This window comes from Nomascus leucogenys, chromosome 14, assembly GCF_006542625.1.
Source record: "Nomascus leucogenys isolate Asia chromosome 14, Asia_NLE_v1, whole genome shotgun sequence".
Taxonomy (NCBI): Eukaryota; Metazoa; Chordata; class Mammalia; order Primates; family Hylobatidae; genus Nomascus; species Nomascus leucogenys.
The window spans coordinates 58,586,907-58,608,793 of NC_044394.1; the positions used below are offsets into that span (position 1 = coordinate 58,586,907).

Consider the following 21,887-nt stretch of genomic DNA (forward strand, 5'->3'; position numbering starts at 1 on the left):
TCTTGGCTCACTGCAACTTATCCCTCCCAGGTTCAAGCGATTCTCCTGCCTCAGCCTCTTGAGTAGCTGGGATTACAGGCACATGCCACCATGCCTGGCTAATTTTTGTATTTTTAGTAGAGACGGGGTTTCACCATGTTGGTCAGGCTGGTCTCAAACTCCTGACCTTGTGATCCGCCCCCCTCAGCCTCTCAAAGTGCCAGGATTACAGGTGTGAGCCACCACAGCTGGCCTATTCTGTTCTTTAGAAGATCACTGTTGAGCCCACTCTTAAGAGAAAGACAGATCGGTTCCACGCAGGGAATCAGTGTGTCTAATTTTGAGGTCTCTCCATTCTCATTGACCACTGCTGTCCTGCTGGCCTCTGGGATTCCAAGCTTGGGTGTTTCCTCACCATATCACCTGGAAGCCGTCCCTGGGGTGTCTAGCTGTTTCAGAGGTGGCTCGGGCCTTCAGGCAGTTGTCTGTTTTGTCCCATCCTTCTCAGCTCTGATACTACTGAGTGATTCTACTGCTTGTAAGAGGCAGTTCTGCCCTGGCAGGTACCAATTCTTCCCAACCCCACTGTGCAGATAGAGAATATTTTAAAATTACAAAACGGGGGCACAGTGTATGAACAGAATATTTGAAATTTTTTTCTGCCCCCAAAAACCTGGGGCCCAAGGTTGTTATATCTTCATGTCCTCATTTCTTAGCGAGGTACCTTCAGAACCAATAGTGACCCCTAACTTCTCTGGTGGTCGGTTCCATGAAAGGCAAAGGAGTATGAGAGAGGAGTGGATGGTCAACCTTCCACTACCATGGTAACACAGGTGCTGGCTGATGGGAGCAGAAAATAATTTAGTGAAAGTCTGTGGGGACAGTCACAAGATGTCTGGGAACACTGGCGAACCAGCTGCTGAAAACAGGGACAAGGAAGGCTCCGTGGCTGGAGCCCAAATCACACAGCAGACCCAGACACTGACCACCGCCATGGACTCCAGAGAGAGCAGCTTATAGCACTCAATCAGCTGCCACCAACACCATCCAGAACACCAGATGTTGTGGCCATGGCTGCAGCAGGAATGGATGTCCCACTGTCCCTGCTCCTCAGTGTCACTTGCTCCCAAGTTCAGGGCAGGTCCATCTGATTGGCTGAGTCTGGAACGTCTGCCTGTGCCTCAGCTGTGAGGGAGGCAGGGAAAGTAAGCCTTTTCAGCTTCTGTCGTGGGAGGTGGGCTCTGCTTCCTACCAAGAATCAAAGGGTGGAGGATCTTCAAACACAGGAAAAGAACCCAGATCCTGGCACCCCCAAATCTTCAGAGTCCATTTCAGAGCATAAGAAATTGAGGGTCCAAGGTCATTCACGTAAGAAGTTTAGAGGGGGAAGAAAAGAATGATAAAGGAAAAGAACAGCAATAGTAAAGGATCTTTTCTTTGTTTCAGTAAGATGAAGAGGCCTGAGCAGTTTCGTGGAGGGGAAGAAACAGGAAAACCTCTTCACAAGACAAAAAGCTGGCACTGCATTCTCTCTCTGTAGCAGCAGGACAGAACTGTCTAAAGACGAGACCCCTTTGGCCAAAATAAAGGAACCTGAAACATTACTAATGACCCTTCAAAAGTTTCAGTTGTTTCCTTTAATTAACATCTAAATAGATTATACATCTTCTATAATTATAATATGGAAATGTATATGACCAAAATATATAAATTTTTTGGTGACTGCTTAGGGAAGAATGATGTCAGTGAAGTTCATCCAAGGTCGTAAGCAGCAGCATCTATGCAGCCAGGGCGTGGTCAGTGTTTGGGGACAGAGGTAAATATCCGCAATCCATGCATTCCTTTGATTTCTTCTTTTAGTGCCTAAGTAAGAAAACAGCATCATCAGTTTTTGTGTATTTGACGTTGATTACAGTAATTCTCTGAGAGTATTTTTATACAGCTCTGCATCTGAAGGAGACTTTGTATGTGCTTTGTTTAAGCAATTTTTCCTTTTTTTGAGAAACAATTTTTTTAATCAATAATATCTAACATGATTTATAGATTCAAAGGTACAAAAAGGCATACAGGGAAGTCTCCCTGCTACACCTGTCCATCTCCCCAGTTTCCACCCTCATTCCCAAAAGAACGTGGCTCCTTTTTTTTGTGTGTATCTTTTTTTTTTTTTTGTCAGGGTCTCGCTCTAGCGCCCAAGTTGGAGTGCACTGGCGCGATATCGGCTTACTGCAAACTCCGCCTCCTGGGCTCAAACAATCTTCCTGCTTCAGCCTCCCGGGTAGCTGGGACTTCAGGCACATGCCACCATGCCTAACTTTTTTATTTTTTGTAGACAGGGTCTCACTATATTGCCCAGGCTGGTTGTGAACTCCTGGACTGGAGCAATCTGCCTGTCTTGGCTTCCCAAAGTGCTGGAATTACAAGCGTGAGCCACCGCACCTGGCCAGTTTCTTGTGTACTTTACAGGGCCTTGAAAATGCATATTCACCAGGCATATTCAAGCTAATATAGTTCACCCCATGACCCTTTAAAACGCAAATGGTTAACATTTCAAACACATTACACCAAGCTTGTCCAACCCACGGCCCATGACAGCTTTGAATGTGGCCTAATACAAATTTGTAAACTTTCATAAAACATTTTGAGATTTTTTTTTAATTTTTTTAAAACTCATCAGCTATCATTAGTGTTAGTATATTTTATGTGTGGCCCAAGAGAATTCTTCTTCCATTGTGGCCCAAGGAGGCCAAAGGATTGGACACTCCTGCTCCACATTTTGCTCTTCCCCCAAACATCTATCTTGGAGATCTTTCTATGTTAGGCATATATGGGTGTCCTGAGTCTTTTCTGCGTCAGCATAGTATTCCATTATATGAATGTATTATAACTTTTCAACCTGTCCGCTAGCGAACTTTTAGGCTGTTTCCTGTATTTTGTTATTTCGAGCATCAAGCATTCTTTAAAATGAGCTGTTCTTTAAAATCATACCAATTAGCACAAATTCCCCAATGGTTCAGAGCAGGAAATAAAGTTTCAAAGGAATTATGGGACTTGTTTTAAGGCTACAAATGGTGTCAGAGCCCAAATCTGAAGGAACCACCAGAGTCAAATAGATATTTGGCCCCTGTAGTGCTGGGAGAAAGAGAGGTTACAGAATCAGAGTGGGGCTTGGACCTCTCAAGTTTATAATCAGTATAGAGGAAGAAATAAGGTCCTTTTATACTAGGCCAAAATCTGATAATCATAGTAGAGTGGACATTTTTCTTTTCTAGTCTGTTTCGTGATCTCCTTCTCTTGGGGAATTAATTCCTTTTCCACTTTATTGTATACTTCTGGTGGAACTACCAATTGGTCTGATATTGAGGTCATTATGTGCCACTGGCCCAGCCTATGATTGGACTGAGGTGGAACATGACCCAAATTGGGCCACTTAGAATCTCCCTTGGGATTTCTGAGAGTGGAGCCTTGTTTCTTGGGCCAATATGCTATGGTATCAATTGGAGGTGGCCATGGACCGTGTTTCCCACCAAGGAGAGAAAGCTCATCTTTAGCAGGAGAAAAGGAGACCAACACAGGGAAAGAAGCTGAAAGCTCAGAGAGAGAGAGAGAGAGAGAGAGGAATTTAGATATGCCAGAAACCAGATAATTTTGTTACATGGGCCAATTAATTCCCTTTGTTTGCTTATGCTAATTTTAATTCGGTCTCTGTCACTTACAATATAAAGAACCCTAATATATGTGTCAGGTTTATAGATCCTTAGACACAATCTAGTCTCATCCCCTTATTTTATTAAAAAAAAAAAAATAGAGTCTACTCCTTGTCCAAAGTCAGAAAACAAGTGAGTAATGGAATCAGGATATGAACCCAGGTATCCCGAGGTCCTGGCCACACCTGGTTTCCATCATGTTCCTGACTTGCCCTGATCCAGGAGCTCCTGTTGTGTTGGGGGACAATGAGCTGCCCCACTTGGCCTACACTGCATACCCTCCAGCTCCACAATCAAGTGCAGGGCCCTCAACTCTGCAGACAGGCAGAAATGTCCCTGGAAAAAACCTCATACAATCACTGGGCGAAGGTCCCTGGGCCACTTGCTCTCTGCAGGCGTGGAATGCTCACTAGAGACTGTGTCTGTGCCTGGACCACAACCAGCCTCTCCTTCTTACGTCCACCTTGGCTGGGTGAGGGCCCAGTCACACCTTCATGTGATTGACCCTGGACAGAGGAACCCTCTGGGCTTCACCCCCTCAGGCCCTGTGCACTCCCCATCCCTGATGCCTTCTTCCTGCTCTCTGTGCAACCCCTGAGGGCTTCCCAATACACATTACAGCCCCTTACAGCCACACAGGGTCTTAGAGATCACCTGGGTCACTCTACAGTTAAGGAAACTGGGGCCCTGCTGGGGGAAGTGACTTGGCCGAAGTCCCATGGGTAATAAGATGCAGCTTGGATAAACATTCTTAAGCACCTGCTATGCCCACAGCACTATAGTAGGTGCTGGGAACACAGAGGAAAAGGCATGGGAAAGTAATGAAAAAGGTAAGAGAAAGTAGCACAAGTCCAACACAAATGGACTGAATGCAGGCAGCAGTGGACTGCCAGACTCAAGCCGGCACAGCCCTGCTTCTGGTGTTCGAGGTGAGCTACTGCACTGGTGACTGCAGTGGACGCACAAGGACCGCACACAGGAGGCAGCCCTGGAGCTGGACAGCCAGAAGTGGAGCAGGCAAGAGTGACAGGGCATCTGCCCCAGGACAGCAAAGTGAGGAGAGGCTGGGAAGCTCCTGTGATTCACTGAGGTAGGCACATGTCAGGGAGACTTAGGAAGATCACATGGAGGATGGTCAATCCCAGGCTAGGAAGACTGGACTGGATTCTGGGCAACCAGGGGAGCCACATAAAGGCTCTGAGCAGGGGAAAGACATTGGTGGAGGCGCCTTAGGGGAGGGCAATCCCCTAAGCTGGAAAGAGGCCGGAGGTGGGGAGATGGCAACAGCTGTTTAGCAACTGCCTTCCACGTGGCAGGCACGACGCTGGGCACCTGTGGTCAATGCCTCATACAATATTTCCCAATATGAGGCTCAGATCTCACCTCTGTCCACCTCAAAAGGCAACTCAGTGCTCACCGTGACTACCTACTCTACCCTTGCTGCCGCCTCCCCAGGATGGCAGGAGGACAGGTAGGGAGGTGCTCCTGGTACAAAACCCTCAACACCTAGGCCTCCTATGGCGTGGCCCACAGCAAATGCCCGGTAAATATTTCCCAAGAGAAGGCTGACGCACTGGGCCCTGGGAGAGGCCGAGCCTGGCGCAGAAGCGTCCCAGAGGAGCGAGTCCATTCCTGAGGGTGCTGACAGGGGGCACCCCCTCCAGGGAATCCCGCAGGGACAGTCTGATGGGAAGCTCAGGAGGGATGCCAGTATCGGATGGGTTGGGTGACCTTTTCAGGCCTTTTGGGCAGAAAATTCTGACTCTACAGCACCAGGATGAACATTACTATGCACAGGGTGAGTAGGCAAAATAGATGAGGCAAGCTTCACCCCAGCAGGACACCAGGCCCCCACCCAAACAGCCTGGGCATGAGAGCATCTGGATGGGGCACCTACCCCACCCCCACCTCACTCCTGAAGAGACCAGCTGGCCCTGGGAGTGGAGTCCAGTGACCACCTTGCCTTCCCCTTGATTCCAGGTCTCTGCCTCATCCTAGGGCAGTGCCTGTCAGAACCCCATTCCCAATAGCTGTCCCGAGCAGGGCAGCTCCAGGTCCTGGCTCAGACCCTGCCGGCCAACAGACTTGTTCCTGAAGATTTTCATTTTCATTCTTCTCATGCGACTGTCAAAGCCAACATCCCCAGACTTAAATCATCTAAAATTGCCTATGACCAAGTCCATATATTTTAACACAAGTGTCAGCCCCCTAAGAATGTACTGTGGCCAGGCTCAGGGGACCCCCTCATGTCAGCTGCCTGCAGACACCCATTGTGGAGCTGCATGACCCCCCACGTCCTGAGCCAGAAGGGCTGTTCTGGCTGGGGGCAGAGGAGAGGCCTCTAGAATAACTCAGGATGCAGCTGCTCCGGGTGCAGTGGCTCACGTCTGTAATCCCAACACTTAGGGAGGCCAAGGCAGGAGGATCGCCAAGGAGTTCAAGACCAGCCTGGGCAGCATAGTGGAACCCCATCTCTATATAAATATAAAAATTTATATTTTTAAGATCGGGCGTGGTGGCTTATGCCTGTAATCCCAGCACTTTGGGAGGTCGAGGCAGGTGGATCACCTGAAGTCAGGAGTTCGAGACCAGCCTGGCCAACATGGTGAAACCCCATCTCTACTAAAAATACTAAAATTAGCCAGGTGTGGTGGCGGGTGCCTGTAGTCCCAGCTACTTGGGAGGCTGAGGCAGGAGAATTGCTTGAACCCAGGAGGCGGAGGTTGCAGTGAGCCAAGATAGTGCCACTGCACTCCAGCCTGGGCGACAGAGTGAGACTCTGTGGGGAAAAAAAAAGAAGTATATTTTTTAAAAAGTGTCCCAATGTCAGGATGTGAGTTCTCTGAAACAGAATGCCTTTCAGATACTAAAACTTAATTTCTATGGGTAAGCCAATAAGAAAACACAAGCCAACTCTCCTCACTGTCTGCAAACTCTCAAGAAATACTGACTGGGCTCCTTCCATGTGCCAGGTCCTTTGTTAGGTGGGGGGGACACAGCCCCGCCCTGCAGTGAGCCTGCTTTCGAGGGGGAATGAAAGACAAGTGACTGGACTGTCTACTCAGGAAGTGTGAGGAGAGGCACATGTTGCTATAGGGGGCCAGAGGACACCTTAATCCTAAGACCGTGAGGTGACACTCCCCCAAACTGTGGGAATCACAGCCCTTCCCCACCCCAGACTGGTGCAGGTTCCTTCCAGTGTTGGAGATGACAATGATGGTGATGGCGGTCACATTTATGGAAGGCTTACTATGTGTCACGCAGTGTTGTCAGTGGTCAACGTGTACTTTATCACGAATCCTCACAGCAACCCTTTGAAGCAAGTACTGTTACTCTCAATTAGGAAACTGAGGCAAAGGGTGAGGTTGAAAAACTTGCTCAAGGTCACATGGCTAGAAAGTAGCAAAGCCCAGATTTGAAAGTGGAAAGTCCAGTTCCAGAAACTGCTTCCTTAACCACTTGTAACTGTGGTTTCAGGCCAAGGGACACACTCAAATTACCAGCACCTATGGGTCCAGTCACACCAAGTGGCTTGTACAGATCTGAGAATAAAACCCAAAGTGCCACGGGTTGGGGATCATCTAGCCAGCCAGGTCTTCCCTGTCTTGTCTTCTACCTTGATTCTGACCCCAGAGATCACATGGGACTGGAAGAGTTTCCGGGAGGGCTCAGTGATTGGAGCACCCAGCAGACCACCAGCATGCCTTAGGGCTGTAGGGGTCACATCCGCTGCAAAGGGCTAGCTTCCATGAGAAACACAAAGATGGATCCCAAAGCGCACTGGTCCACAAAGGGCTGACAGGTTGCAGGGTCAGACAGCAGAGATGTCAGTTTTCAGGACACAAGATGGAAAACACCGACAGCCAAAAAAGGGGGCTGGGGAGTGCGGGGGAAGGGCATTCATTCCCTGCTGGGGAGGGAGGGGAGGCAGCATTTGAGCTGAGTGGAGGACGGGAGGCAGGGCAACCCAGGCAGAAGGTCCAATCTGGGCAAAGGCCCAGATAGAGAAAGAGAGAGACCAGTGGGCAGAGGCCGGCTGGGAGGGTGCACGCAGAGAAGTGGGGGGAAATGCGTCAACAGCAGTCTAGAACACCTGAACTCAATGCATGAGAGGCCACCAAAGAGACGCTCATTACCAGTGCTGTGCTTTACAAAAATAACTCTAGTTCACAATGGCAAGACCTTCCAGAACGATGCCAAACACACCCAGTGAGGGGGCAAATTCATAGGTACAAGTACAAGGGGCAAATTCATAGGTACAGGTACAAGGGGCAAATTCATAGGTACAGGTACAAGGGGCAAATTCATAGGTACAGGTACAAGGGTCAAAGTTGGTATAAATTCCAATTAAAATAAATATGGATAATATTCAAACTGAGCCTTAGGCTGGTTGAACGTGATGTTTCAGAACCCAAATGTTCTGTCATTGGGTCTGGGGCAGCTGTAGCCATTCTCACTCATGCCATGCATCAACTGACCCATCTGTAAAGCAGTCCCAAAGAGAGGCCAAAAAACCCCTCTTCAGATCTACAAAAACATGTATCTTTTAGCACTGTCTGTGTTTAGATAATACTCATCAATATGTGACAATAACAGTAAACATTGGTAGCATTATACGAGGACATACAAAATCACTATTGGGAAGCCTGTCTTCAATTATGAATAAAATTCTTATTTGCCACAATGCAGATACTCCCAGATTCGATTTTTCTCAGGTCTTGAGTCCTGTTTCGTGATTGCAGTACTGCATTATTCTTTCCTGCAACTGACAGCAAAAACCACCATCCCTGCTTGGCAGGCCCTTTTGGAGGCTGAAGGCCAGTGGCAAGGGGCACTGTTGCCTCTACTGACCTGATTAACCATCTGGTGCTGCTGGACAGTTCTCTTCTCCTTAAATTCTTCTGATTCAATTTTAATTTCATACATCGCCCCACAACCTCCTAAAATAAACATGATTCAAAAGCATTTCAATTATTAAGTCATGGCAGCCATGGTCCCATATGTCCTTGAAGTACTGTACAATCCAAAGGTCTGAATATTATCATTCAGCACAAAGGAAAGTTGCTAAGACCATTAGGAAAAGATCATGGCTTCCAGTCTGACCACATGCTCCTCCTGACAGGCTGCCACAATCCAAAATGTGCTCTTCCTTTTGCGAGGCAGCTGCACCACCCAGGGTTACCACTTGTGGGCAGGAAAGATAAGGCACAAAGCATGGACAGCCTAGGGAGTGCAGAGTGTTTCCTTTCACTAGGCCAATAAATGCCACGGAAGAGTATGAGAAGAACGAAATTTCAGTGTTCCACCTTCCAAAGGACCAACAATCAGTGTTTTTGAAGTGCAAAAATACACTACAATTTGGTTTGAAAACTGTGTAATACTATCTAAAGAAAGGAAAGAACCAGGGGAGCATGAGAGCCAGGGACACAGCAAACATGCTATGCATGGAGCTGCTCGGGGCTGTCTCCGGCACTGCTGGGTCCACAGCACAGCATCCAGGATTTCATCCTGGGTTTTGGGGGGAGAACTTTTTGGTGAAGCCCTTGAGGCAGAGCTTGGTGGACCATCCACCCCCTGCCTGAGCTTTCCACCACCTGGCTGGAGAGCTGGTGCTGATGACTGATGACAAACGCACAGCTCTAGCATGAAATAACATGGGCAAGAATATGTCCCCTGCATGATTAACACAGCCATGAGAGGTGCAACGTACTCAACAGGCTTTGCTCTGCTTCTTTTTTTTTTTGAGATGGAGTCTTGCTCTGTCGCCCAGGCTGGAGTGCAGTGGCACGATCTGGGCTCACTGCAAGCTCTGCCTCCCAGGTTCACACCATTCTCCTGCCTCAGCCTCCTGAGTAGCTGGGACTATAGGCGCCCACCATCATGCCCGGCTAAATTTTTTTTTGTATTTTTAGTAGAGACGGGGTTTCACTGTGTTAGCCAGGATGGTCTCGATCTCTCGACTTCGTGATCCACCCGCCTCGGCCTCCCAAAGTGCTGGGATTACAGGCGTGAGCCACCGCGCCTGGCCTGTTCTGTTTTTCTTATAATGTGCTCTAGGAGTCCAAGTTTTGGTTAAACCCAGGTTCTCAGCCTCAACTCCCCTTCTGCACTCTGTCCAGGACTGCGCAGAGCCAGAGCTGAGTCAAGCTCTAACTCTGCCCTGGGCCTGGGGCAAGTTCAGGACCTGATAACATCAAGGCCTCAGCATTGCCCCAAGACTCCTGCAGAGCTCTCGCCTGACGTACCATTCCAGCAGATTTTTTTTTTTTTTTGAGACAGTTTCGCTCTTGTCGCCTAGGCTGGAGTGTAGTGGTGCAATCTCAGCTCACTGCAACCTCTGCCTCCCAGGTTCAAGCGATTCTCCTGCCTCAGCCTCCCAAGTAGCTGGGATTACAGGCGCCCGCTGCTATGCCCGGCTAATTTTTTTTTTTTTGTATTTCTGGTTGAGATGGGGTTTCACCATGTTGGCCAGGCTGGTCTCGAACTCCTGACCTCAGGTGCTCCACCTGCCTCAGCCTCCCAAAGTGCTGGGATTACAGACATGAGCCACTGCGCCTGGCCCGAGCAGATTTTTTTTTTTTTTTTTTTTTTTTTTTTGAGACACAGTCTCGCTCTGTCACCCAGGCTGGAGTGCAGTGGCATGATCTTGGCTCACTGCAGCCTCCGCCTCCTGGGTTCAAGCAAGTCTCCTGCCTCAGACTCTTGAGTAGCCAGGACTACAGGCGCATGCCACCACGCCCGGTTAATTTTTGTATTTTTAGTAGAGATGGGGGGTTTCACCATGTTGGCCAGGCTGGTCTTGAACTCCTGACCTCGTGATCCACCTGCCTCAGCCTCCCAAACTGCTGGGATTACAGGTGTGAGCCACTGCTCCCAAACCCCAGCAGATCTTTAGATTGATTTATTTCCTGTGGTTTCCAGAATAAAATCTACTTTCTAAACTTTCTCCTCAATCCTTGGAAATTTTATGTTCTCAGTAAAGTCAGTGAGCCCTCATGGCAATGCTGAGTGGCAAAGGCTGCCTCTGGGTGTGGAGAGATTCAGGCTGATGCCTATCCAGCGGCCGTTCTGTGTGTATGTGTGTGTGTGTGTGTGGATAAAGGGCCTATCTTCCCCATCCTGTGGGTGCAGAAGTTGCTTCTCCAGCCTGCTCCTAACACACTGCCAGCCTGAACTTCTAGGTGCCAGTGGCCGCCTGAGAAGGACAGCGCTTGGCTGGGGCTGGTAACTGGGCTTAGGACAGAGTCTCCCCTGAGTCCCGGTTCTGGTTCCAGTTCCACTGTCTCTTCCCTATGAGGAGCTGGGCAATTCCTTTGGCTTCTCTGGGCTCGTTTCCTCTTGGCGAAAGTAAGGCAGCTGAAGAAAACCTTTCTGGGGGCCACTCCAGCTCTGATATCTTAGGGTGTCAGAAGAATGGGGGAAAATTAAAGCAAAGTCAAATGACAGACTGTGGACCTGAGCTCTAGGGTGACTGAGAGAGACCTTGTCTGAGCTGAGCCAGGCTGGCAACCTTGAGTCCTCCCAGCTGCGCCTTGTCCTCAGTTTCCCGCTGATATTTCTGAATCCTGACTGCCATCCCATGAGGTGGGGGCAGCCGAGCTCCACCTGTGCAGCAGCAACACATCTTGAGAAGCCACTCACCAGCAGCAAGCCCCCTCCTCCAAGCCCCTGACCCTCTATCCTTCCAAAGGGCAAAATCTTATCAAAGTGCCGTGGGAAGAATAGAGAAACCTTACCTGAAATGTCAGTGACTTTTATAGCTGTAGCTCGTGGGAACTTTTCTTTGAGAATTTGGGTCACTCTGAGCTCCCCCTCAGTCTGGGTGGCAAACATCCGATGGTGAAGTGGAAGCTGCCACAGAACAGAGAGGAAGGTCAGGGCAGAGGGAGATGCTATTGCCCCCGAGCTGGGCCACTGTGCAGGCCCGCCTGCCATTCCCCTGCAAGGCAGGCCCCTGAGCCCTTGCCAGCACAGCCATGGGTTATGTCAGAGGGGCTCTGTGGTATCAGGAGTCCATTTAAGTGCCCCAGAACACAGAATAAACTTTTATTGGCGGGGAGAGGATGATTGTTAATAACTCAATTTGACTCCGAGAAAAGAGGCCCCAAACCTAATTCAAGAAATGTTTGATTCCTCATAATGTTGTGTGACACTATTATGCCGATGGTTTTATAGGTAAGGAAACTGAGGCACACAGTAATGTGCCCAAGGTTGAATTTGTTAAGAAGATACAGAGCCAGAAAAGCTGGGCAGCCTGCCTCAGATCCACACCACTAGGCCATTCAGCATCCACTGCCCTGGATGGTGGGGCCAAATTCCACACTCCCCCGCCTTTAGGCCTGATTAACATGTCTCGCCCTCCCCAGTGGGATGTGACTTCACAGCCCACTGCTCAATTAGCCAGCTATCCTTCATCATGCACTCCTTCTCACTGGGGAGCAAAGTCAGAATTCTATGAAAGAACCTGAAGAAGGAACATCTGTAGGTTGTTTACCATTGGCAACAACACCCCTTCCCCAATGGCTACCATGGGGGAACCTGTGTTTGTGTTTCTTTTTTTTTTTTTTTTGAGACAGAGTTTTTCTCTGTTACCCAGGCTGGAGTGCAGTGGCACAATCTCAGCTCACTGCAACTTCCACCTTCCGGGTTCAAGCGATTCTCCTGCCCCAGCCTCCTGAGTAGCTGGGATTCCAGGCACCCACCACCACGCTCGGCAAATTTTTGTATTTTTAGTAGAGACGAGGTTTCACCATGTTGACCAGGCTGGTCTCAAACCCCTGACCTCAGGTGATCCACCAACCTCAACCTCCCAAAATCCTAGGATTACAGGCATGAGCCACCGCGCCCGGCCAGGGGAGCCCGTGTTTCTGATGGAACACGTCTCAACAGTTAGTAGTGAAGGAGCAGAAAGGTAGGTTGGCAGTCACTTGGCTGGGCTGAGGGCATGCTGAAAAGGCAGACTGGGAATGGAGTGTGGCAGGCCTTGAATGCCAGGCTAAAGATTGTGGACTGTATCGGACAGGAGATGGGACTCCAGGTGATGGAACCCAGGCTCATGGTACCAAAGTAACCTGCAGGAAACAGTGCCTTCTGGAGTGAGTCAGGAGAGATGCCCAAGTAAGAGGCATTACAATGACGGAAGCACCGGGCACTGGTCCCTGACTAGATGTGGATGACAGGTTGGAGGACACTAGGGCCGTTCATGGGTGCTGGTGCTGAAGGTCCCACCCGTCTACCCCTCAGTCCTTCCTGATAGCTCAGAGTGGGGTCCTGTGTCACACAATCTCAGAGCACCTCCTTTAAAATGAGCTGTGCACTGGCTCTCTCACCACTGGTCTTATAGGCCAGGAATGAGTCCAGCAGCATCCCAGTGCTGACCCCAGGGCAGGCCCTCAGAGGCACTTGGTGCTGGATGAATGAATGAGCAGGGGAAGAACTATTCAATTAGGGACAGAAATGCAGGACAGGAGAAAGGTCCAGAGTGTGATTGTCTGCCTGCTGTATGGAGGGACAGAAACTCGATGTTGAGAGGCTGGACAGGATTGCCGGGAGTGAGGGTGGGGTGGAGCTGCTTCTGGGGACAGAATCTTGGGGGTAAAGGCAGAGAGTAACCAGACGGCAGACAGAATCGGCAGCTACTAAGGGATGAGAGTGGTGAGCGTTGCAGAATCCTTGGGAGAAGCCTTTCATCTTAGCGGATCTGTGGGCAGCGGCGTTTAGTGGAACAATCAACTGACATCCCCGGATGATCACTGTCCACGCTGAAAGTCACCGCAGTGGAAGAACTTCTCTTCATGCACAGGGCAGGCAGGTTCAGAACCAGGGGAGAAGGAAAATGAAAATTAAGAGAAAGAATGGTATGAGCTGAAGCAAAGGATGGATCAGAAAGGGGGAGAGATTAGGAGAGCGCGTGGGAAGTGCCCCCTGCTTGGGTTCTGCTCCTGTAGTGTGGGATTTAGAGGAGGATCAAGGTCAGAGGCCCAGTCGACCTTCTCAAGGCCCCGGCCCCGCTGCAGTCCCCTGCACCCACGCCTTGACTCTTGGCTATGACTCCTGTCTTCTGCTCGGTAAATCAATCCTTTTTTTTCCTGTGCCCGCAGTATTATGGCTGTTCATGTGTCTGTCCGCCTGACCTCCAACCTCCACCCAGCTCGGGAGCTCCCCCAGAGCGCGCCAGAGCTTGAAATTTCGAATGCCGTTGTCGCTGAGTGAATGAATGAATGAAAGAATGAATGAGACAAAGGAAGAGGAGCCCCCCATCGCCGGTGCCGCGCGCGCCCTCCGGGAGCCGGTCCTCAAGCCCCTACAGCCGCCTGCCCCGCGGTCCCTCCGCAGCCCCCGTCCCGGGGAGAGCAGCCCCGACCCTGCCCGCGCTCACCCCGCGGATCCCGCGGAGCAGAGGCGCTGCCGCGGCCGGGCTCCATGCAGCCATGCCCGGCCGACGCGACCCGCCGCCCGAGGTCACTGTATGCCCGAAAGACGCGGAGCGGGGGACCGAGAACAGCCGCCGTGGGAGAGGCCGCCCCCTGCCGCCCGGAGGCCGTCAGCCTCCTGGCCCCGCCCCAGTCCTCAAGGCCCCGCCCCTGAGGCCTCCGGTCGCCTGGCTCAGCCCCCGGAGGCTGCCGGCCTCCCGGCCCCACCCCGGCATCCCCTGGCCCTGGCTAACTCGCCACCCCCGACACTGCAGCGCCTGCCGGCCTCGGGGCCCCGCCCTCTGCCTTCGCTCGCGCCGCGCTTCTTCGGTCTCCCCAGGGCCTGTTTCATGGATAGGGTCCCCTTGTCCGCGTGAAAATCTCCTTCCTCCTCAGCTCAGAAACACTCCAAGGTCTCGGCGCCCGATACTGGCCTTCCCTCATCCGAATACCCCTCGTGCCCCTGATGTACTTTTCCATTCCCACTCCCTACTCTGGCAGCCTAGCTTCTAAGCTGAGGAGCTTGGCCTTCGCTCCAGGTGCGGGGACTCGTGGAACGCTTTGATTCGCGCTTAGAAAGATCGCTCTGCTCCTCTGAGGAGGACGGGGTGTAGGGGCTGCAACCAGAGACACAGTCAGAAGCTCCGAGGCTACTGCGATGGTCCAGGTGAGAATGGAGGGGCCTAACTAAACCAGCGGCGGGAGGGATGGGAGAATGAACTGAGACACTTAGGAGGTGAATGGAATCGAGCGACTGCACGTGGAGGTGAGGGTGGGAAAGATATCTGAGATGACTCCAGTTTCTGGCTTGGACAATGACTTGGATGGAGGGTTAGGTGGGGGCTGAGCAGAGTCCACGAACAGTTTTTAATTTGCCTGAGTTTAAGGTGCCACAGGACACAGCCTAACAGAGGCCCAGGTTGGAGCCATGGACCATGGAGTCATGAGAATGGAAGGGAAGCTGACGCCATGTGGGATGGGGTAGAACCGTCCGCAAATTCGTCCCGCCTCTGAAGTCTTCAGACCAGTCAAGGCCGAAATTCAACCAAGCCTCTCCTCTAGCTGTTGTTTGCAGCACGTGGTCTGGTGGCATCCTGCAGGATTTACCAGCTTTTTGCCAACATTCTGGCCTATGCAATCAATACGTCCCTTCAGCGTTGCACTTGGATGGATTGGACCTATAGTTGTTATATATGGATATTGTCTAAATTATTTATGACAATATTAACTGACTCCTATGTTCTGGCCTTCAGAATTTCTCCCTTGGATCAATTACTAGCCTGTCTTAAATTTTCTGCTTCATTCTTTTAAAATGTTTAGAGATGATTTGCTAACTTCTAAGTTTTCTTCATTGCTGTCAATGATGCAATTTAAACTGTCAAAAAATTTTTTTCTCAAGCAGGGTAGTAATGGTGAACCATTCTCTTGCTATTCAGACAGCATGGTTTAGATGAGGCGCACCTATCCCCAGCTCTAGGAATGGAAACAGGACCCAAGTCTGGCTAACCAGAAATTGGTTTAGGGTCGGCCCCATGGTCTGAGCCAGACCAGTGAGAATTGGTAGAGGGACTTTTCTGGAACTAAATAAATGGATCCTGGCTGGGCGTGGTGGTTCATGCCTGTAATCCCAGTACTCTGGGAGGCCGAGGCGGGTGGATCATCCGAGGTCAGGAGTTCGGGACCAGCCTGACCAACATGGTGAAACCCCGTCTCTGCTAAAAATACAAAATTAGCCGGGCGTGGCGGCGCATGTCTCTAATCCCAGCTACTCAGGAGGCGGAGGCAGGAGAATCGCTTGAACCCGGAAGGCGGCGGTTGCAGAGAGCCAAGACCGCGCCATTGCACTCCAGCCTGGGCGACAGAGCGAAACTCCGTCTCAAAAAAAAAAAAAAAAAGAAATGGATTTTTTTTTTTTGCAACTTCTATTTTAGAATCGGGGGTACATATGCAGGCTTGTTACAGAGGTATATTGCATGGTGCTGAGGTTTGGAGTATGAACGAATCCGTCCTTCAGGTAATGAGCATAATACCCAATAGGTAGTTTCAACCCTTGCCCCCTTCCTCCTTCCCCGCTCTTGTATTCCCCAGTGTCTGTTGTTCCCAGACATTGATCTTTTTCCGCTGTGTTGCTAAGCTGGTAGAAAGGCTGGAGTTGCTGGCAACCATCTTTGCAACCATGCAGGGAGAGCTACCTTGGAAATGAAGCAAGACAAGAAAACAGATAAAAGGAGACAAATGTTTGACTTTGTTTGTACAGCTGGAAACCAGCAATGCTGGAAATGAGCACTGAAGGCAGTTTAATGGGTTTGTCACTTGTAACCAAGTGACCCATGGCAAGCTCACAGATTTGTATTGGCAGAATTCCTCCTTTTATTTAAAATGGTACTTTTGGCCAGGCAAGGTGGCTCACACCTGTAATCCAAAGACTTTGGGAGGCTGAGGCGTGCTGATCACCCAAAGTCAGAAGTTCGAGAACAGCCTGGCCAATGTGGTGAAACCCCGTCTCTACTAAAAATACAAACCATTAGCTGGTTGCGGCGGCCTTTCTACCAGCTTTTTGTCTCCAAAAAAAAAAAAAAAAAGAAAGGTACTTTTGCTTATCTCTAACCTTCCTCTTCCCCATAATTTAACAATTGCCCATACTATCTGTTACTCTGAGCTACTCTCTGCCCCATTCTCCTCTTATCCTCAGTTCCCCCCAGGCTGTCAGAGCCATCTGAAATGAAAACATTTAGGCCGGGCATAGTGGTTCATGCCTGTAATCCCAGCACTTTGGGAGGCTGAGGCGGGCGGATCACCTGAGGTCAGGAGTTCGAGACCACCCTGGCCAACATGGTGAAACCCCATCTCTACTAAAAATACAAAAATTAGCCAGACATGGTGGCACATGCCTCTACTCCCAGCTACTTGGGAGGCTGAGGCAGGAGAATCGCTTGAACCTAGGAGGCAGGGGTTGCAGTGAGCAGAGATTGAACCACCGCACTCTAGCCTGGGCGACAGAGTGAGACTTTGTCTAAAAAACATAAATAAAATAAAATGAAATGAAAACATTTACTACTTGAAATCCTTCAGACTCCCCATCACCTACCTACAGGCAAAACTCTCAAGTTCTTTTGTATGATTTAACCACTATCTACCTGTCCAACTTAAATCTACCCTTCAGTAATATTATACTTGCACCTCCCTGCATAAACTATGCTACAAGTTTGGTTATGCAGTTGCCCACCTTTTAAGGTTCAAGACTTGTCTTCTCCAAAGAGCCACTTCTGCCTCACAGTAAGCTTAGGGCCCGCAACTTACCTGTAACTTTTGTTGCACTTAACGGCCTTTTACAACTATCAATTTATGTATGTGTCTGTTCTCACTGGTTTATAAGCTCCCTGAGGACAGAGCCTTGCTTGAGTCATCTGTCAGCAGCCCAATATGGGACAAAAAGTGCATGCATTGTGATTACTGAACAGAACTGATAAAGGCTCAGCAATTTGCGCTCCATAGATCTAAGTTTGAACTTTTCTAGAAAAGGATTTGCAGGACGATCTGACCAATCTTGGGCTTCCAAATTAGTTCCAACAGTTCTAGCATTTTTTTTTTTTTTTGACAGAAGCAAATAAGTAAGTTTTACTTTGTGATTAAAACAAAAGTGAAATGCATGTAGTCCCAGGAAATGTCAATCCTTTCTGCATCTTACTTTTTTTTTGCTGTGACCTCGAGATTCTCTTGTTCTCTTCAGTTGTATTGGTCCATGATCACTCATAGCTTTCATACATATATATATATACATCTGAAACTCAGAAAATTCATTAGGTAGGAACTCTTTGGATGCATCTCCTTTTTTAACCTCATCGGGATGATTTTTCATTGCACCATCATTTTATAGAGCTTCCTAGCACTGTTGAGCATGCAGAATTTTTGCAAATGCAATCCAGAGAAACAGACTTGCTATATACTAGCTATCTGAACTTGTCTGAGCTCATGTGGCATGGTCTAAAGAAAACTGAAATATTTCTGGCATACCTCTTAATTGTAATCACTTTCTCCAGGTTGCTTTATGGATTAAATGAGATAATCTACTAAAGGACTCCAGTAAAAAGCTAAAAAGGTAGCTAGCTTTTGAGGTGCTGTGGCAGACTGGCATCTAGTGGCCAGCGATAAAGGTGCAGGCTAGTGTCCACACCTAAGTGGGGACAGTGCAGGCTGTAATGTCCATACCTAGTGGGGACATCAATGGGGTACTTGGCAGAGAAGCTCCATGGCATAGTTTGCACATTGTTTCTGGCAGTGCAGGTTCAAACCCAGAGTCTGGCTCTCCCAAAGATTATCTGAGTTATTCTATTATTTTACAAAGTTTGAAATAGCCATTAGATACCCTTACAAACATCATTTTTGTGACTGATTTTAAGCCTACTGAAAATGTCAAAAGAAATCCAAAACTGATCGCTAGTTTACCCATAGCTTATACAAAATTAGTATTAACCAGGCCAGGTGTGGTGGGTCACACCTGTAATCCCAGCACTTTGGGGCCAGGGGCAGGCGGATTGCTTGAGCTCAGGAGTTCAAGACCAGCCTGGGCAACATGGCAAAACTCCATATTTACAAAAAATACAAAAAATTAGCCGGGCATGATGGTGCGTGCCTGTTGTCCCAGCTACTCGGGAGGCTCAGACAGAAGATCACTTGAGCCTGGGAGGCGGAGGTTGCAGTGAGCCAAAACTGTGCCACTGCACTCCAACCTGGGCAACAGAGACCCCAGCTCAAAAAAATAAAATTAGTGTTAACTTGTACTGTTTAGCCACATGCATTAAGTTTTTAATTTTAACTCTACTATTGCACAACCAGGAATGTACAAGAGATCTGGAGCCTGATTCGCATGGCAGGAAGGAGACCACGTATTTTTGTTTGGGATGGGTTTTAGCCACTATCAGAGACATGGTTTGTTTCTTAGGGGTTCAGTCCTAGTAGTATGATACTTAGTTCATTTAGGAACTTCCTTTTTTAATGGCTAAGAAAACATTTTAGCTACTAAATGATATGCAAAGATAACTTTCCAAATTTAAGCTGTACTCAAAAATCCACAGAATCTGCAAAACTCTCAAGTTTCTATATTTAAATAGAAATGTGTGTTGATATACATACTTTAATCAGTCATTTCTTGCTTTCAATATATTTTATTCTGATGAAGTTACAAAAGTAGATACAAGATACTTTTTTTTAAAGTACAGTTAACTGACTTAGAAAAATAGATAAAGCCCCTAAGGATTTTAAAACACAACATAAATTTTTATGTAAAGAACATTTAAAAATATTTTAGATGGTAACCAAAACTAACTTACACAAACTATTTTTGATGTAGAATAGAATGCTGTTCTATAATAAGAAGTCTATAGCACACTGGTAATCCATTTGGATCTACAGAATACTTGTTTGGAATAGAATCTGATAATGAGAGAAAACCCAAATGAATGTCAGTGAAGTTGCTTCAAAAAAATTACTGCTACCACATGTAGTATCATCCCCCAAGGCCTTTTACAGTCTGAAATATCAAAATTGAAAGCAAAAATAGGATGACCAAAGGACTACTATTTTACCTCTTTTCAGAACTCTACAATAGTAGAAACTAAATCCCCTTATGGATCTCAGGGGGAAATAATGTGACTGTTGAAGGTGCTCAGTGTTTGGTGTCCAGGCTGGCATTTTTCATGTGAGGGTTTCATACTGACAGGAGGCAGGATCCTAAAACAAGGCAGTAGCACCAGCACCACGACTAGGGCTGCTTAACAACAAATTTCTAGGACTTATACTCTTTGGGCCTGATTTGTTAATGCTTATGAGGTAATGATATTATGTTTGAGAAGCTCTACTTCTAGTATAACCTCAATGCTCAGAGAGAAAGCCAACAACACAATCAGGAAACCACAATATTGACAAAACTTAGTATTACCACCAAGATTGTTCCTCTTGCCTTGGCACTACTAAAAAACTTTACCTTTGTTACTAAAGTCATGGTGAATACAGATTTTGCATTTCTCATGTAAGCAGCTATATAAGCTAGGGTTCTACAAGCCTTAGATGAAAGGAAATACTTTGCTGGAAGCCCTGTAAAAATCACTTTATTCACAATCTGAGGAATGAAAGACAAATTTGGCTGTCAATACAAAAACTGTATTACAAGGAAGTTCAACTGTTTAAAAATCTGCACATCACTGTCCAAGTGTTTTTTGAAGGCCTGAAAATTAAAGCACCATAGGATTAACTGCATAATTTAGCAAGCACTCTCCACCCCATGACCGTAATCATGTATGAAGAGCAGAGATCAGACACTGAGAGGAGATGGCTTCTGATTAGCAAGGGGGAAGGGAGTGAGTGTTATGGAACAGGCAAACCTTGGGCATGGAGAGATAAAAGTGAGAAGAGTCAAAAAGATTGATTTCTATAGGCTAGGCGCAGTGGCTCATGCCTATAATCCCAGCACTTTGGGAGGCTGAGACGGGCGGATTGCGAGGTCAGGAGATGGAGACCATCCTGGCTAACACGGTGAAACCCCATCTCTACTAAAAATACAAAAAATTAGCCAGGCGTGACTAAAAATACAAATATTAGCTGGGCATGGTGGCGGGCACCTGTCGTTCCAGCTACTCAGGAGAGGCTGGGGCAGGAGAATGGCGTGAACCCAGGAGGCAGAGCTTGCAGTGAGCCGAGATCCCGCCACTGTACTCCAGCCTGGGCGACAGAGTGAGACTCTGTCTCAAAAAAAAAAAAAAAAAAAAAAAAAAAAAAAAAAAAAAAAAAAAAAAGATTGATTTTGTCAAACTGTTATCAAAGGTTAACCCTCTAGCCAACTCAGGAAGGCGCCATCCTCTTCCCATTATCTCCTCTTCTCCAATTCTCCTCCTCCCCTTGGCTCCCCAGCCTTGGAGGTAAACACTAATATTTTGGTGCACTGTTGGTTAAGCCAGATTGGCTTGGGAACCTCGTAATGTTTTTATTTTAAAAAAGGACAGACTGAGTCTCAAAATACCAACACATCTCTGATTTATGTCCCATTTATAAGCTGCCTTTACTACTGTCCTGACGTGATTGTCTTTCATTTGCTTTGGAGCTTAGTGGTGAAGAGAGGGAACATTTCCACAACTGAAAATAAATGGAGAAAAGTGAAACTCTTTTGTTTGAGAATATTTGAAATACTAGAAATAATGAGAAAAGTACAAGCCTAGCTGAGAAACTAGTTTCATCACTTGTGGACTTAAAAAAGTAAAGCCAACAGGGTTTAAAGTTGAGAGGCAGTTCACATCCTAAGTGACATCTAGAAACCTGCTTTCTTGTTCGCAAATGATCAACATGAACATACAGAATGGCTGACATCTGGACCTTTGGATAAGCTTAAAACATGGATTGTGGGGCCGGGCGCGGTGGCTCACGCTTGTAATCCCAGCACTTTGGGAGGCCGAGGCGGGCGGATCACAAGGTCAGGAGATCGAGACCATGGTGAAACCCCATCTCTACTAAAAATACAAAAAAATTAGCCGGGTGTGGTGGCGGGCGCCTGTAGTCCCAGCTACTCAGAGAGGCTGAGAGGCAGGAGAATGGCGTGAACCCGGGAGGCAGAGCTTGCAGTGAGCCGAGATTGCGCCACTGCACTCCAGCCTGGGTGACAGAGCGAGACTCCGTCTCAAAAAAAAAAAAAGAAAAAGAAACTTTAAAAAAGCCCATCAAATCTAACCTTTATCAAAGCCATTAAGGAGGTTGGTAAAACACTTTGCAAAAATCACAGGTCTGAACCACATAAAATGCTGAT

General features: G+C 48.1%; 1 protein-coding gene and 1 long non-coding RNA gene across 5 annotated transcripts; one reads left to right on the plus strand and one right to left on the minus strand.

Annotated features, from left to right (window-relative positions):
- Window positions 1–1,601: 1,601 nt before the first annotated feature.
- Window positions 1,602–14,236, minus strand: BOLA3 (bolA family member 3). 4 transcript variants are annotated; one of them, XM_030827723.1, is made up of 5 exons: window positions 14,062–14,146; window positions 12,484–13,473; window positions 11,420–11,534; window positions 11,166–11,288; window positions 1,602–1,842 (listed from the first exon to the last, which is right to left on the minus strand). In XM_030827723.1, exons 2-5 carry the CDS (start codon window positions 12,514–12,516, stop codon window positions 1,706–1,708), a joined length of 408 nt encoding a protein of 135 aa, XP_030683583.1. In that variant the 5' UTR covers window positions 12,517–13,473; window positions 14,062–14,146; the 3' UTR covers window positions 1,602–1,705. The 4 variants fall into 4 exon arrangements, with proteins under 4 accessions (XP_030683583.1, XP_003268730.1, XP_030683582.1 ...); XM_003268682.2 differs by lacking the exons at window positions 11,166–11,288; window positions 12,484–13,473 and adding an exon at window positions 8,535–8,623 and having other exon boundaries at window positions 14,062–14,236; XM_030827722.1 differs by lacking the exon at window positions 12,484–13,473 and having other exon boundaries at window positions 14,062–14,160.
- LOC100593687 lies at window positions 14,222–15,493 on the plus strand. The gene is made up of 2 exons (XR_001114796.1): window positions 14,222–14,762; window positions 14,983–15,493. It is a non-coding gene; the product is annotated as an uncharacterized LOC100593687 (long non-coding RNA).
- Window positions 15,494–21,887: the final 6,394 nt, after the last annotated feature.

Bases quoted from the DNA above. Each gene is read 5' to 3' on its own strand.
- BOLA3 (XM_030827722.1), bottom strand. From the start codon at position 14,115: ATGGCTGCATGGAGCCCGGCCGCGGCAGCGCCTCTGCTCCGCGGGATC. The intron at 11,289-11,419 runs GTAAGGTTTCTC...GCTGCTGCACAG, and splicing joins AAAAGTCACTGACATTTCAG to GTGGAGCTCGGCTGCCCCCA. The intron at 1,843-11,165 runs GTCTCTCTCAGT...TTTCTTACTTAG, and splicing joins CCTGGCTCAGCTCAGACAAG to GCACTAAAAGAAGAAATCAA.